Source organism: Gracilinanus agilis, chromosome 4 (genome assembly GCF_016433145.1).
Source record: "Gracilinanus agilis isolate LMUSP501 chromosome 4, AgileGrace, whole genome shotgun sequence".
Lineage (NCBI taxonomy): Eukaryota > Metazoa > Chordata > Mammalia > Didelphimorphia > Didelphidae > Gracilinanus > Gracilinanus agilis.
The window spans coordinates 172,992,542-173,010,183 of record NC_058133.1 but is presented as its reverse complement, the minus strand read 5'-3'; the positions used below and the strand labels follow the sequence as shown (position 1 = coordinate 173,010,183).

The 17,642-nt window shown below is 33.6% G+C and overlaps 1 protein-coding gene across 1 annotated transcript in view; it reads left to right on the top strand.

The window, feature by feature from the left end:
• USP32 (ubiquitin specific peptidase 32) overlaps nt 1–17,642 on the top strand; it is a 282,076-nt gene that overhangs the window by 186,107 nt on the left and 78,327 nt on the right. The window contains exons 10-12 of the mRNA XM_044676716.1: nt 1,454–1,537; nt 6,639–6,700; nt 10,971–11,073. Coding sequence (XP_044532651.1) covers nt 1,454–1,537; nt 6,639–6,700; nt 10,971–11,073 — 249 coding nt within the window. The remainder of the gene's footprint in view (nt 1–1,453; nt 1,538–6,638; nt 6,701–10,970; nt 11,074–17,642) is intronic.

The window sequence follows — 17,642 nt, the reverse complement described above, 5'->3', positions numbered from 1 at the left end:
AAGTCTGAATCAAGAGCAAAGCAAAACAACTGCTTGATCACATGGTTCAATGGGGATATAGACTCTAAACAATCACCTTAGTACAAATGTTAATAATATGAAAATAGGTCTGGCCACATGTAAAACCCAGTGCAATTGCTCGTTGGCTATTGGAGGTGGGTAGGAAAGAACGTGAATCATGTAACCATGGAAAAATATCCTAAATCAACTAATTAAATAAACTTAAGAAAAACCAAAGCAAACTTTTTTCACTTTCTTAATTTTTTTTCTATTTGAGTTTCCTTCAACAAAAGGATTAATATGGAAAAAATGTTTTACATGAGTCCATACATAAAATCTATATGAGATTGCTTACCATCTTAAAGGGGGTGGGGCATAGGGTGTGAGGGAGGGATAGAATTCAATACTAAATATTCTCTGAAAAGTGTTGAAACTTTTTTCATGTAATGGAGGAAAAATAAAATTAAAAAGAGATATGATGGGATCCTTTCAGAAAAACCTAGGAAGTCTTCAGTGAAGTGATTCAAAGGAAAGTAAACAGAACTAAAATGATAATTTATATACTAGCAAAAATAAAATAAAACATTTTTGAAAGATTTGGGAACTGTGATCAAAGCAATAACAAATTACAAATCTAGGAGACTTATTTTGGATCATGCTGTCTTCAGGATAGAGAGCTGATTGACTTCAGAATATAAATTGGAGCATTTTTTTTGAGATTTTTTTTAGACATGACTAATTGGGGTATTTATTTTGCTTGACTAGTCATATTTGTAGCAATTTTGATTTTCTCTTTTTGGCCTGAACATTAGGAAGGGCACAGGGAGATAGGAAATAGACAGATTAGAAGTGCATACAAAATAAAATTGAATTTAGAAAAATTTGAGGGAAAAAAAATTCCGTGTCTCCAACTTATTACCCTATAACTTTGGGTAAGCCATTTAACCTCCTTAGGCCTCAGTTTATTTAACTATAAAATGAGAGATTGGACTACTAGCCTCCAAAGCCCTTAAAGCTCTAGCTTTCTATGTGTAATCAAGAGCAGACATTTTTGTCAATTATGTTATTTCTCAAAAATTTTATTTTTTAAAAAAGAACAATTTTAGACTTTTTTTGAGGTAATCTAATTACATTCGCAATTGTGTTTTACATAGTGTCTCCATGTAGTTTTTCATAGGTGAAACACTATTCTCAAGTATTTTTTTAAAATAAAATTTCCTGTATTAAATTGCCATTATATCTACTTATTATTTTGACACGGTTAATAGGCATCACTTACTTGCATGTTAGTTTTAGACTGATCCTACTTCCCCTAATTTTCAAATAGCACTCACTATTTTGAAATGGAACATGAGTAATAGAAATTTTAAAATTACCTTTGATTTTCATTTCTCCTTAAAAAGTAAGATACTCTGTAACATAACTTAATTTAAATGCTGTGTTTTTCTTCCAGAGGGGGCATCTTACTCTGGAGGACTATCAGATTTGGAGTGTGAAAAATGTTCTTGCCAATGAGTTTTTAAATCTCCTTTTTCAGGTATGTATTCAAGTTATAAATAAACCTTCAAGGCATATAAAGTGCACTCCCAGCAGTCTTAAGCCTTTCCTGTTGTTAATGAATTCATATTGAAATTATTTTCTTTTTTGAGTACAAGAGTATATAGACATTTACCAACTAAGAGGAACTGAGTCATCATCATGATTTGTCTTTAAAGTTTTTCAAAACTATGACTTAGGAAATAGAAAACTGAAATGCAGCTTTTTAAATCCATTTTTTTCTTAGCCATTTTAAAGAATCTTCCCATTAACTAAGCAACTTAAAATTCAAATGTTTCTGTACTCTTCTTTACTAATCCTTCTTTTCCCAGTGCTGTTAGTTAAAACTAAATCACAAATAGAATTAACTCTTAATTTTGCCAGGGATGTATTGTCCATTAGTGGATTATCCCAGCTTGAAGGCTCTTTCAATTTGGCTGCTCATTGACAGGTCCAAGAAAGATTGACTGGGGAAGGCAGAAACAAATATCCAGGCAAGTGAGGCTTTTAAGTATTTATAGTTTATATTAGATCTCTTTCTCTGTTAAACATGATGAATCAGAAATGACTGTTCTTCTCTGAGGCTTAGTTTCCAAAATAATTCAGGAAAGGCATCTTCATTCTGCCAGTCCACCTTAGAAATAAGTGCTTGAACATATTATGAAACATTAACCTATAGCATTCCTCTTTGTGTGTCTACATGTATGTGTGTGCATATGAATGTTACTCAAAAATGGCTGGTTCCACCACTCCTATGTCTTAACACATGCTAGAAATATTGCATTTTATTTTACTGTAAAAGAAGAGATACAGTTTATATTTGCTAAATGTTTTCCTTTCTCCTAGTTCATAACATTATTGCATGCTGATTAAGAATGCAATTCATAATTCAGCATATTTCAAAACTTTCCCAAGCTCTATAAATCCAGGGAATGACCTTTTGAAGAATATAGAAGTGTTATACTCTTATCAAGTTGAAATATCTCATACAGCAGTGTTGTGAAAATAGAAAATCAGCCTTTTCTTACAATTATTGACTGATTTTTTTTAAATTTAGGACCTAGAATCCACTCTCATAAACCTGTAATATCAATTTAAATCAATCAGTTATTCTACAATGTATTAAAGTATCCTATTGAAATTCAAGTTGATAACTTTATCAAGCATTTTCAGAAATGCTATGTGTATCACTATCAGTTATATGTAGATTGAATGTGGATCAGCAATTTAAATCTCATTTAAATTTTTTCCATAGTTGCATATATTATTTGTTAATGTTTTGTTGTTTTCATCATGCTGCTTTCCCCCCTTGTTTTAATGTTGCAGCTTTCTTGTCTAAGTTTTGTCTAAGCCTTCCTGTCCTTCATTCATAATATACCGATTGATCTCTTTCTCATCACCTGTTTGGCTTAGGAACATAATTTTTTAAGCCGCAATAACTCCACAAAAACAAATGCAATGTCATGGGGAGGTTGCAGTCTGTTTTAATGCTCCAACCAGTGAAAATAAGGAGTCTTGAACTATTTTCCTGCTTATTTTTTTTATTATTTATTATTATTATTTATTTTTTTTAGTCAGAAAAACCACATCTTTAATCAGGAGAGGAGTTTGGTACAATTTCTTCAGGCTTCCACGTAGAGTTACATGCTCAAACCCCAGTCAGAGACCCGAGACTCTGGGTACTCTCACTGCTCTGGTTACCAACTCTTGGGAGTGCCAAAAGATCTAGATTGACACCTGCTTACTTTTTTAAATCTAAAGGCTTTCCTCCTTATATTTCATTTATTTATTTCCTTTATTTAAGCTGTATAAGGCAGCTTTTATGCAGAAATATTTTGTGAAGTCTTAATTTTTTTCTGGGTAAGCACATATTTGAACTGTGCTTAAAGCCTCACACTCACTTTTAGTATGTGGTTAAATAGCAGTTTTTTGTTTTTTTTCCCTAGAATGAGCTGGGCAGCTTTGTTTTTGAAAAAAGTCTTAACATATTCATTTTAGGAGATCACTCAGGTCTTGATACTCAAACCAACTGTGCATAAAATAGATAATTATAAACCAATTCCATTAATGAATCAGTGTAAAAATTTTAATAAAAGATTAGGAAGCAGATGATGAGAATATAGGCAAGAATTTGACTATAACCAAATTGCTTTTATTCCATGGGTGTAAAATTAGAAAAACAATACATATAAACCCAAGAACTGATATTAATTTGGATCTGTCTTAAACTGTGTCCTGTCTGTGTAATCTTAGTAATTCCAAATCTATAACTAGTCCTTATCTCTTTTCAGAGCATCAGATCTGAATCTCCATCTGGAATTATATTTCTTCTTGATATGTCTTAGAGACATCCCAAATTCCTTATATCCAAAACAGAACTTATATTTCTCCCTGACCTCATTCTTCTTTTTAACTTTGCTATACCTGTTGATGGTTATATTATTTTTGCCAGTTTCTCTAGTTCAAACTTTGGAGGCATCCTTGCTTCCTCAGCCAAGTCTTACGGATTCTTCCTCCACAATTTCTCAGTTACATCTTAATTCAAGCCCATAGCTCCTTTACCTATGTAAATGTAATATCCTTCTAACTGAATCCAATCTCTTTTTTCTAACTTTTAAACTGATATTCTTTAATCCTAGATATGACCACATTCCTTCTCTCCTCAAGAAGTTACAGGGGCTCCCTATTGCTTCTAGGATTAATTGTGGATTTCTCTATTTGGCATTTAAAGGTACACACAAATAAATAAACCCTTACCTTCTGTCTTAGTAATAACTTTAAGAGAGAAGGGCAAGGGTTAGGTGAATGGAATTAAGTAATTTGCCCAGGTTCACACAACTAGGAAGTATCTGAGATCAAATATGAATCCAGGCCCTCCCAGCTCCAATTCTGCTGTTCTATCCACTCTGCTACCTACCTGTCCTATCAATATAATTTTTTAAAACAGGACAAGGTTATATGAAGAGGCACAGAAAAGTTTTAAGTCAGTATGCTAAGTATTAGACTTCCATGTCAGACAGAGATTTCTTAAATGAGACAGTCTTTCCAAATGTCCCTGTGATTATGACCCTTGATAAGAATTATAGAAGGTAAGTTAAGGTGGGAATGTGTAATTTGACTACATAATATCATTGTTAGTCATGATTTCCTAATGATGTGTACATTCAGGCATTACTTTCACCCTCTCTACTATTGCCCCTGATATTGGGTTCCTTTATTATCACTGTCATAATTTAGGTCTCAGGCAAGAGAAGAATGGTTAGAGTATAAAATATATCTGGTCATTAGTAAAACCTGAAAAGGGCTTGTTTCCTATCCTAAATACTTAAATTGATCTGTTATCCCATTGTATCAGGAATTTGCTCGAGCAGTGGAGATTTCCCATCTAGTTTTAATTCTTATCCATGTTCTGTCAAAATTCCGCATAGTGTGAGTATCTACTTAATGTGCTAAGAGAAAATTTACTGTTCCTTACTGTTAGGGATACCAGTATTCTGGCTGTCTACCTCTCATTGCTCACTCTTGACCAGCCTGTCTTCTCCTATCACATGTTGTAATCTTTGATGATATCCTTTCTTTCCTTTTCTATAGAGGTTGTATTTACTAATGTGCTGCAGCTTACTCATATTCACCATACACATCCCTATTGTCCTTTGTGTGATACTCATCTTTAGTTCTTTGTAAGTAGTGATGTTCTATGTTACTGCCATATAGCAGCACTAGGAAAATTTTAGTATTGAAACATAGACCTTTGTTTTCATAGCAAATTTTGGAATTTCCTGAAAGCAATCCCACCTACAATCCTTTTTAGCTGCAAGCTATCTGATTGTCTGTGCTGTCTTTCCTAGATAAACAGATTTGTGGAAAAGCTATATAGAGTATTCATCCAAATGCATATTAAAATCTGGACTATACATGTGTCTTATACTTTGTCTAATCTATATGCATAAACGGGCCAGACTTTTTTGATTGATTACAAAGTTGTTTCATGAGGCTCTGTAATGTCTTGGGACTTTATGCAGTCACTATGTCACCTACAAACAAGAGTATCTGGAACATCTTAAATCTATAGTAATCAACTTAGATCCTGAACTGAAAAACTTCCATCACAGTTGTAAATACCTTTAACAAGCTTCGCTGTCTGTTTTATGTCTTTCCCAATGCTTATTATAAGTTATTCAGCATAACTATTTTATTAAATCTCCCAAGGAATCCTGAATGAGCTTAATGTGTGAATGAGAGACAGTTTGATATAATAAAAGAGCCTATAAGATGGTTGGTTTTTCAAAATTAAATGTTTTCATAATCAACAAACAATTTTGATACAATAGGATCTCTCATCTTTAATTTAATTCTGATTTATAAAGATGGGATCCACTGTTAAATTTTACTTATGAAAACCTGCTTGTTCCTTACTAATGCTCTCATCAAAGATTCCCTTGATTCATATGTAGATGACTCTCATAAATATTTTGTATAGGTAGGACTGCAGTTATTGTTGTTCTTTTTTGTTCACCTTTTGTAGGACATAAATAAGGTGTGAGCTTCTATCCACACATTTGATATTTTCCCTTCTTCAGATTTGCTTATATATCGATTCTCATTGCCTTCACAGTTGTACTTCCAGCATGGAGCTCCATATATTACTATGCTTAGGCTGGCTACTTTGCCCATATTCTCTTTGGTATCCTTCCTAACCACCCTGTATAACTACTTTAAGGTTTGCAATGCTAGGATCACCTCTCCTTGGAGAAAACAGTTTGTTGAAATGCTTTTTGGCATATCTTTTTTGTTTTCCTCTGTAGTCCATTTTCCACTTTGATAAATATTTTTCTTTCTCATAAATTGTTAGTTTTACTGTTCTTCACATTGTGATTTTAAAATCAGCCTCTCTTTGTTTTATATGACAACTAGGTAAAACTGTAATATTTTTTTCAGTTAACTACAGATTTTACAGACAATTCATCAAACTGAAGCTTTGACCTTATTAGACTAGGATCCTGCCTAGGAAGTCAGCCTCATGCCTTGTACTTGTAATACTTTTAGTAAGTTAATCATTAGCATGTGTTAGTAAATTCTTACTTCATCTTTCTTCTTCTTAGGTGTGCCATATAGTCCTGGGTTTAAGACCTGCTACTCCAGAAGAAGAAGGACAAATCATTAGGTAAGTGTGGGTTGTTTGCTCCATAGTATGCATTTTGGAGCAGGGGTGGGTGGGGAAGGAACAAAATTAGATGCCAGTTAACATTTTTACCATTCACAGTTGACTCCTATAATTAATGCTATATATAAAATGTTTCTTCTAAAATTGTTCTCTTAAAACAAGGAATGAGATATTCTGTCGAATTCTGAATAATTTGGACTTAATTTCAAATAATCACATTTATGGATTTGCTATTTCAGAGAATCAGGACATGAAATATCCTTAATATTAAAATTAATTCTGAATATAATTAACTCTCAAGTAGTTCAGAAGGCCTTTTAGGATCTTTTAGTTCTTTACAGTTGTTTTATGATTATCAAGTTATATACTACAGTATACAGGTAGAGGCCTGGCTGAATCTGTTGTGGTTTTGACATATCATTTTGGCTCTCTTCAATGAGTCAGTGGTATTTTTTTTTGGTATTTTCTTGCCCAAATTTCCACTAACACACATTTGTGTTTCTTATAATAGGGCACAGAAAAATATACAATTATTTGAGTCTCTGATTGAGAGAGTTCTAGATAATATACATCATATTCATGTGTATGATTTTTATCTTACAAAAACACTTAAATATCCATTACCTCATTTGATTCTCACAGTATCCTTCCTGAGGTAATTAGAGGTAAGGATTATCTCAAATTTTTTAGATTAGGAAACTAAAATTTAAAGAGGTTCAATCATTAGACATAGTATCATAACTAGGAGGTATTAAGGGTTCCTTGATTTTAGGTTGTTTAGAATCCCTTTAGGTCATTCAGTAGGTCTACTGAATAGAGTTCTGGACTTTGAGTCAGGAAGTCCTGAGTTTAAATCTTGTCTCAAATACCAGCTTATTGTGTAACTCTGGGCAAGTTGCTTAGCTTTTGTCAATTTCAGTTTCCTCATCTATAAAATAGGGATAATAGGATTGTTTTGAAGAGCAAATGAGATAATTTATTTAAAGTACTTTCCAAACCCTAAAGTGCTTATGTAAATGTTTGTTACTATTTTCTTACAAACTCATTATTTGAACATAGAAGTACCAATGAAGACCTAGGTTATCATTCATACAATTAAATGATCCCCTTTTGTACTTTGTCTAGGCAATCCATTTGCCTTAAATAGTAAATGTAACTAATTAGGATACTGTCTTAAAAATAAAAATACAATTTTCTTTTTAAAAAATTCTATTTTTTCTCTGTTCTTGTTTTAAACTCACACTTCCATTTTAACATGCCCATTTATAGCTTTTGATTGTTGGCAGCTGTTTTAGGTTTGTGTTTAATTTCTTTTAACCATTATTAAAAAAAAAGACAACAAATAAGATATAAGAAGACTCAATTGAGAATTTTATAGCAGCCCTGATTTTTATTGTGTTATGAATTTAAGTTTTTCTTACAGCATAGTGTACTAGCCAAAGTCATTATACATAATTTTTTAAATGTCGTTATTTTATTAGTATAGTGAACTCTTGAGTGATGAATCTCCCTTTCCTAATACTGGTTGGCGTTTGCTCAGCAAATTTTAATGTTAGAGAGTTAAATGGAACAATGAGAAATTAGGAAATTGCTCAGGGTCAAGCAGCCAGTATATGTTAGTTGTAGGATTTGAACCCAGCTTTTCTCATATTCTAAGGCTCTCAACAAACTATTATGGCACTGAATTTAGTTTTCATATGTAAAAGGAACATTGAGTAGCCATAAGATTTAGAGCTGGAAGAGAGATTGGAGATCATTTAATTCAACAGTTGTTTTTTTTATAGATGAGCAACTAAAACCCAGAAAAAGTAAGGAACTTGCCCAAGATCTCCCAGGCAGAAAATGACAGAGTTCAGATTTGAACTTTCATCATCTTTCTCCATATCTAGTACACTTTCCACTTTACCCTGTTAACTCTCAAAACTATATTTTAGATGTATCAGTTTTTTATTTAGCAATTCAACATCATACTTGATATATTTATTTAAAGAATTCTAGAATTTTAAATAAAAATGCAAGTAAAAATCATTTACTGGCATTTTCCTTGATTTCCATTTTCCTACCTGTTTTAGACCTGAAAATTTAATTTGATGAACATTTGTTGAAAGTGAATTGACTTTTTTGTTTTTTTTTTAAACCCTTACCTTCCGTCTTGGAGTCCAATTGGCTCCAAGGCAGAAGAGTGGTAAGGGTAGGCAATGGGGGTCAAGTGACTTGCCCAATGTCACACAGTTCGGAAGTGTCTGAGGCCAGATTTGAACTGAGGACCTCCCATCTCTAGGCCTGGCTCTCAATCCACTGAGCCACCCAGCTGCCCCCGAATTAACTTACTTATAACCTAACAAAGTCAAGTTTTTCCTGATATAATAACTTAAAATGCATTACTTAATGAATTTTCAGTTTTCTAAAAACTTTGAGCCAGATTTACAATGGAGACATTGATTTTTCTCATTAATTATACTGGTTCTGCAGACATTCAACAAACAATAGTAAAAGATGATAGTAGTGATGGCAAACCTTTTAGAGATGGAGTATCAGGCCCCACGCCCACCCTGCCCCTGAGACCAAGTGTGCCCCATGCCCCATGCTGGGCCTCCCTTCCACCCCTCCCCAATTTCCCAGAGAGGGGAGGGAGGAAGCATTCCTATTGGGCTGCTGGGCAGAGGGGTGGGTGAAATGAGGAATGTCCTCAGACTCATGGAGAGGGGGAGGGGAACAGCTCAGCCCTGAGTTCCTAAGGCTTTCTAGTAAAGAAATCTGGCAGGTGATGGTAGGAGTACCCACAGAGAGGGCTCTGCATGCCCTTTTTTGGCATATGTGCCATAGGTTCACTATCATGGGATTATAGTAAGTTGGTATTTGACAAAAATAGAGAACCAAGTTTTTGAGATACTGAGAGAATTGGAAAGTAGTTTAGTACACTAGGTATAGACCAATATCTTACACCATTTACTAAGATAAGATCAAAATAGATACATGATATAAAAGGAGATATGTAAAGCAAATTAGAAGAACAGGGAACATACTACCTCTCAGATTTATGGACAGAAGAAGAATTTATGAATAACCAAGAGATGGAGGGAATTGTGAGATATAAAATGGATAATTTTTGTTGCATTTTTAAGTTGTTTATGTACAAATAAAACTAATGTAATCAAGATCAGAAGGAGAACAGAAAATTTGGAAAAAAAATTTATATAGTTTCTCAGATATAGGTCTCCTTTCCACAATGTATAGAGCGCTTTGTCAAATTTAGAAAAACAAGAACCATTATCCTATTGATAAATGGCTAAAGGTTATGAAGACAGTTTTTGGATGAAGAAATCAAAGCCATATGTAGGTATATGAAAAAATGTTCTGTATCACCACTGAGTTGAAAAATGCAAATCAAAACAATTCTCAGATATTATTTTGCACCTATCAGATGGGATAAAAGGGTAAAATGAGAAATGTTGTAGAGAATGTGGAAGCATGAGGGCACTAATACAGTGTAGGTGAACTGTGAACTGATCCAATCATTTTGGAGAACAATTTGGAATTATGCCCAGAATTATAAAACTGTGTATACTGTTAGACCCAGCCAATATTATTGATGGCTCTGTTTCATAAGGAGATCATGAAACAGGAAAAGAACATATATGTTCTAGAATATTTATAGCAGCTCACTTGGTTGTGACAAAAAAACTGGCAATTGAGGATATGTCCATAATTTGAGGAATGGCTAAACAAATTGTGGTGTATGATTGTGATGTAATATTCTTATGGCTGTGCCATAAGAAAATGATGAGCAATTTAATTTTTAAAAAACTTGTAAAGATCTACATGAAATAATGATGAGTGAAACAAGTAGAACTAAGAAAACATATACAGCTATAGAATTAATATATACATATTGGGGGTGTGTGGTGGGGGTGATATCTTTTATGGTATGGAGAATAGAGGAAGGGGCTGAAATACCTAGGTATAAATTTTTAGTAAATAAACATAAGGTAAAATGAATTAGTAGCTGGAAAAAATATTTAAAATGCCATAGAATTGACAACTATTTATGATAGTTAAACTCCTAAATCAGCCATTATTAAAAAGTTTTTTAACTCATGATTTAAAAAAAATTATACTGGTTCTGGATAATCCTAATTAGGTATAAGAAAATGTAGGAAAAATTATGTTTGAAGTTTTTCAACTTTAAGAACTCTTTATTTGGTGATTTTTCTTATTTTGGTTCCCATATTCTTTTTTTCTATTTGACACAAGTATTTCTTTTGTTTAGGGGTTGGTTAGAAAGAGAGAGCAGGTATGGCTTGCAACCAGGACACAATTGGTTTATCATTTCCATGCAGTGGTGGCAGCAATGGAAAGAATATGTCAAATATGTAAGTATAATACTCACTTTACACATTTTTTTTTAAACCCTTGTACTTCGGTGTATTGTCTCATAGGTGGAAGATTGGTAAGTGTGGGCAGTGGGGGGTCAAGTGACTTGCCCAGGGTCACACAGCTGGGAAGTGTCTGAGGCCGGATTTGAACCTAGGACCTCCTGTCTCTAGGCCTGACTCTCACTCCACTGAGCTACCCAGCTGCCCCCCACTTTACACATTTTTAAAATGCCTATTCAAAGAAATTTATACAATCACTATCCATTAATAAAATCTTTTCATTACATAATGACATACATAGAACTCTTTTCATCTTATACATGAGAGAGACCTTTGGTTAAGATAGTTTTTCTAACCTGTTTATGCTTAGGAAAGGTACTGATTATAGATAACTTCAAGCTTTAGACATTCAAATTGCCATTGTCCAAGTCAAAAAGGAGGAGTATACAGCCACATCCCCTTTTGAGGAGGAGATGGCTTACCATTTTAGAGTTGCCTATTTAAGCATAGGAGGAAGGAATATACATTTTAAAGAGCTCTAGGAATCATCTAATATAGAGCCCTGTTGCAGGTTAAGTGACTTGCTCAAGGGTGTTAAATGAAGAGATGGGATCCTAATCCATTTTTACTGACTCATAATTTTAATCTGTTTTTACTGACTTGTGCTTAAGTGCTTTTTCTGATATAGGATCAGTGAGTGGATTTATTTGCATTACCTTTCAAATCAATGGTAGCTAAGAAAGGCAAAACAAGTTGGACAAGTCATTTCTTCAGTCAGCAACCTTTTATTATACTAGTTCCTATGTAGGAGGCACTATACTAAGCAGTAAATTGGGTAGTTATAAAGTTTAGATAAAGCAGGTTCTGTGTATTCATGGAATTTACATACTAGTTGAAAGGAGAAGACACGCATATAAATATAATATGCTGCATTGTATTGTTAATGCATCAGAAAGTTGGGAAATGTAAAAGGGAGATGATTATGAATCCAGGGGATCTGAGAAGGGTTAATTAAATATGGGGCATTCGAATTGGACTTTAAAGGATAGATAGGAATTCAAGAGGAAAAGGGAAAGGAGGACATTGTAGACATTGTAAATGACATTAACAAACTATCTTGGGGGCAGACCACAGTAGATTACCTATGACAGAAGTAATATGAAGGGTAAGATAAGAGTGGAAAGATTGAGGGGTATTAGACTGTGAAGGGCCTTGAATCACAGACCGGGGAGTTGAGGCAGTAGGAAGTCATTAAAAGGTTGGGAGCTGAGATGTTAACATGAAAGTCAGAGTGGAGAAAGCAGACTTCTGGCCAGGATGGCTGACAGAACAGAAGCACAATCCTCATCTGAAGTTCACACCATATTGAATAATAATCAAGAAGTATAATTAGAAATTACGGTAAATTGGTCAGAAACTATAGTCTTTGGAAGCCAGCAGAAGCCACAGCAACTGGTACAGGTGTAGCAGTCTTGTCCTGGACAGCTCTGTTGCTTTAGGGGCTCCAAAAACCCTAAAACCCTGTTCTGAGATGGGTTAGAGGGCCCCTGAAGATCTAGCGCTCTAAACCTCAAAGAAACCTATAAGGCTCTAACCCTGCTAGGTAGAGGTCATTTCAGAAGTCTAGTTGATTCAGATTAAGCCCAAGCAAGGCGACCCCAAAGCATAGGTCAGGGTGGATCCTGTCCCTGACAAAAAAGACTTCAATTTATAAATGAAAGCTAGATAGATGAATAAATCAAAGAAAATGTGAAAAATATGATAAGCTCTAGAGTCAAGAATTGAAAGGAGAATAAATAGCTCAGAGGAGAAGTGGGAACTACCTTTACCCATGTAATGTACCTCCTGAAAACTAGAATGGATTAAATAAAAATAAGTGACTTTATAAGACATCAAGAAATATTTGAATAATATCAAAAGATTGAAGGAAATAGAAGAAAATCTAAAATATGACATCGACAACTGACTTGCAGAATTGGTTGTGAAAATTTTGAGAATTATTTAATGTCTTGGAAAATGTTTTTTTTTTAATGTGGACATTGTTTTAAAAATTATAAATGAAAACTGCTGAGATTGATTTGAACTAGAAGGAAGTGAAAATGAACTAAATCTACCAGTTATCTTTCTTAAGAACCTCCAAACGGAAAAATACCAAGAATATCTAGAGCTTTCATTGTCAAAGAAAAAAATATTAGCAAAATCTGTACATTTATAATTTAAGTACCAAGGAACAAGTCTTGGCTTTTTCTAATATAAATGAAAAAAAATTGAACAAAATATTTCAAAAGACAAAACACAATCAAGAATAAACTGCAAAGCATAATGGAATCCTACTGGGGGGAAAATGGAACTTTATTGGAATAGAAAACTAAGCAGTTCTGATGAAAATAGCCATAGATAATTAGAAACTTTAAAATAAGAGATGTCAAAATAAGGAGAAACCTAGAAAGACAAATTATTAGATTAATTAACATGGACTGTGATGATGTGTCCCTTCAGAGCCCTACAAATAAGAAAAACAGTACCCATTGGATATATTGGTTCACTTGAAGTTTTTAGGATGAGAAAGAGAAGGGAAAATAAATGGAGGGATAAACTAATGTAGAAGAAGAATAAAGAGGTTGAATTTGATGTTTCTCCGAATTGAAAGGTAATATATAAATATAGAGGAAGCAATGGGGAAACTGGCATCACGGGAACTTTAGTCTTTTCTGAAATGCACAAAGGAGGTTTGAATATGCATAATGAGCATATTCAAGTAGAAGTACAGCAAACTTAACAGAAACAAACGGGGATGATAGGATGGCTGAGATTAAAAGCAATGAGAATTCTGGGAAGGAAATGGTTAAAAGTAAAACAAATATTCTAATTTTGAAGGGGAAACTGGCTGAACAAATTATGTGGTATGAATTGAATGGAATATTTTTGTGTTATAAAAAATCATGAAGGATGATTTCAGAGCAGCCTTAATAATAAGAACTGATGCAGAGTGAAGTGAGTACAACCAAGAAAGTAATTTATACAGTAACAACATCATAAAGGCACATAATTTTGAAAGACTTAATTCTAGGCAAGTCAGTGCCCTGTCATCTCTTCAGAGGAGATATGAGGAAACATTTTACCTACCTTCTGACATAGACTGAGATTACACACTTAAGGTACAGAAAGAGACATACCATTTTAGCTGTGATCAATATGTAGATTTGTTTTGCTTTACTATGCTTATTTGTTGCAAGATTTCTCACCTGTTTTCAATTGGGGATTTAGGGGAAAGGGAAAAATTAGAGATTTTTTTAAAAAGAATCATTGAAATGTCTTTTTAACATACACTCAAGAGATCAGGAGGCAATTTAAAAGGAAGCACAGACAAGCAGAACAGTTTTGACAGTAATGATTAGAATTGTTTTTGAAGAATGAATTGCGATGGGGCAGCTAGGTGACACAGTAAGATAGTGTGCCAGGCCTGGAGTTCAGAGGTAGGAGATTATTTATGTTATTGCAGTAGTTGCCATAAGAGGTAATTAAAGGTTATACTTGATGAGTCAGTGGAAATAAAAAGGAGTCGTCAAATGTGTGAAATTTTTTTTTAAAGTTTTTTTTTCAATTGCATGTAAAAACAATTTGTAACGTTCATTTTTTAAAATGTTGAGTTCCAAGTTCTCTCCTTTTCTTCCTTTCCTCCTTATTGAGAAAGGAAGCAATTTGATAAAGGTTAAACATATGGAGCCATGCAAAACATTTTCATTTCAGTCATATTGTGAGAAAGATAGACTGACATACACACACACACACACACACACACAGAAAAATAAAGTAAAAAAACCGATATTCTTCAATTTGATCAATTCTTTCTTTGGAGGTGAATAGCATTTTCTTATTATAAGTCCTTTGGAATTGTTTTGGATTATTAAATTGCTAGTAAATGTTTGAAATTTTAAAAAATGTTAAATCTAGTTGTTACATTAATATTCCCGTGTAATTTCCTACCTCTATCCCCTCCCTGCTTAAGTGAACGTGTCATTGAACAAAAAAGATATATGTATATATAAAACTATGTTTTGCTTATTTCTGTTTATCAGTTCTTTCTCTGGAGGTGGATATATATGTCATTCTTCAAACAGTATTTCTGTATATAATGTTCTCTTGGTTCTACTTATTTCATTCTTCATAATTTCATGTAGGTCCCGAGATTTTATGGTCATAGGTAGTTAATTGAATGTGAAAGTGGAGAATGAGGGAGGAGTCAAAGATATCATTAAGACTACAAATAGTTACTGAATGTTGATCCTAAGGACAAAATGTTGAGATCAGGAGGAAAAAGTTAGGGTTGGAAAGAATGAAAATCTTTGGACTATTGAATTTGAGGTGCTGGTGGAATTTTAGTTAGAGATTATCTGAAGATAGCTGGTGATGGCTCTGTGAGTCAGTCACTGAAGAGATCAGATCTAGAGATGTCTTTTTGAGTTATCTATGGTTTTAAATGACTTTGAAAATTAGTTTGATTTTAGCCTTCATATTCATATTCATTTTCACATCAAGTCTTTGAATTGATGGTTCTACTCTTCCTGGTCATAACCAGGGTTGCAAAAGATGGTCTCTTCTAATATCCTACTTTTGAGTTTTAGTATAGAATATGACATTCCATTCTTAATGTATAAGAATATGTGACATATCATTTGGAATATCTCTTGTCACAGTATACCCTTCTCTAGATTGGGAGAAAGGCACAACTAGAAATTAGAGTGCAGTGAATTATTCATCCTACACACTCCCCTCCTCCTCAGAAGTTTTATTGATATTTTTGTTTTAACATGTAATTTTTGCCTTATAAAACAAAACTTCTCTTTATTACTTAAATCTATACCAGCTATTTTCAGACTTTTCTACCACCTGTCCAGTGAGCCTCCCATAAAAAAAGGGGAAAAAAGTCAAACTAAACCAAATAATACATGTGAACTAGAGATCTCTAACTCTCTAACAAAAGTAGGAGGTGCACCTTTATTTCTAGGGCCAACTTCTTTTGAGAAGAAAAGTGTGGTGCAATAGAAAAGAAAACCATATTTAGAATTTGAGTGACATGGGTTCATTCGGTCATTGCTTTATGTTACATGTATGAAATTGGGCAATTTGCTTCACTTCTCTAAGATTTGTTTTCCTAATCTTCAATATGAAGGAGCTGGACTAAGTGGTCTCTAACATACCTTCTAGCTCTAAATCTATGATCCTATCTACTTTGTTTGGTGTCCTTGACTTACTTTGAGAGAATGCTTCTTCCTCTCATGTTTTAGTATCAGTTCCACATATGTCTACAGAAATGCCAGTTGTAGCAACTGAGACCAAAAAGAGAAATTAAAAACGTAAACATTAGCCAAGAATATACAAATTTATGCCTATTGGCAGGTGAAATGATGGTTTTTCTGGAAAACTCCAAAGAATCAGCAAAGAACTGAGACACTGGTCTCTTGTAAAATTATTAGCAATATTTGTATTGGCAGTATATAGCAGAATGTAAGTAAAAAAAATCATGTGGAATTTTAGAAAGGGAAATCCCATTCAGAATCTTTACAAAATGCCTAAAATATCTGAGAGTCAGTCTGCCAAGATATATTCTGGACTAAGTACAGTTGTAAAATAGCCAGATGTATTCTTCTCTGCCAAGAATTTGATTTTTTCCATTAGGCCTTTATATTGGAAAACAACTAGGTCATTCCAGGGTCAGGCGCAACCAAGGTTGGTCCAGTGTTTGAGCATTGGGAATTAAAATGCAGTGTGGTATTTGTAGGCCATGAAATGAAATAAAAACTTTTATTAATAACAAATTAAAAGAATACAGCTTCTAAAGTTAAAAAGTATATAAAATACTACTCCCTCTTGTCTCCCCATTCACTGTGACAACTAGCCACACTAAACCAGGATTTCCCCCCTACCTTGGGCCTTTTATTACTCTGGCTGTAGGGAAATCAAAGCCAATCTCACTCTTACCCACTTAGGTCCGTCCAGACCAGCCTAAATAAAACAAATGTCTTTCCTATTACATAGGTGGAAGTAGAGGAAATGATATTCAGAAACATACCTCTTATTCTTCCTTGTCCTCCCCCCCTACCCTAGCAACATTAATGGTTGTCTGAGCAAAAGCTGCTGTAAAAAATGTTAAAACTTTTTAAAATGTTGTACTTAAAAAAAACAACTGACCAGTAGGAGAAGGAAGAGAATAACTAGGTATTTGTTGGACAATTTTAAGAAGAATTATAAATGCATTAATAATGATTTCCAAATTGTACATTAATAATTATATGTGGCAGATATCTCCTTAAAAAGTTACCTCCCTCCAAATACAAAACACTAAACAAAGCTCAAATACATATATTAATTATTATCTATTTCCATGATGAAATATAAATGCAAATGATGTGATGTTTATTTCATCATGCTTGAGATGCTGGATAATGTCATCTTTGCTTTGGATTTGTGTCCTAAAGAATATTCTAATCTGAGAGCATCAGTTCTGGAGTCAGAGGACCTGGGTTCAAATTTGACCTCAAACACTTCCAAGCCATGTGACTTTA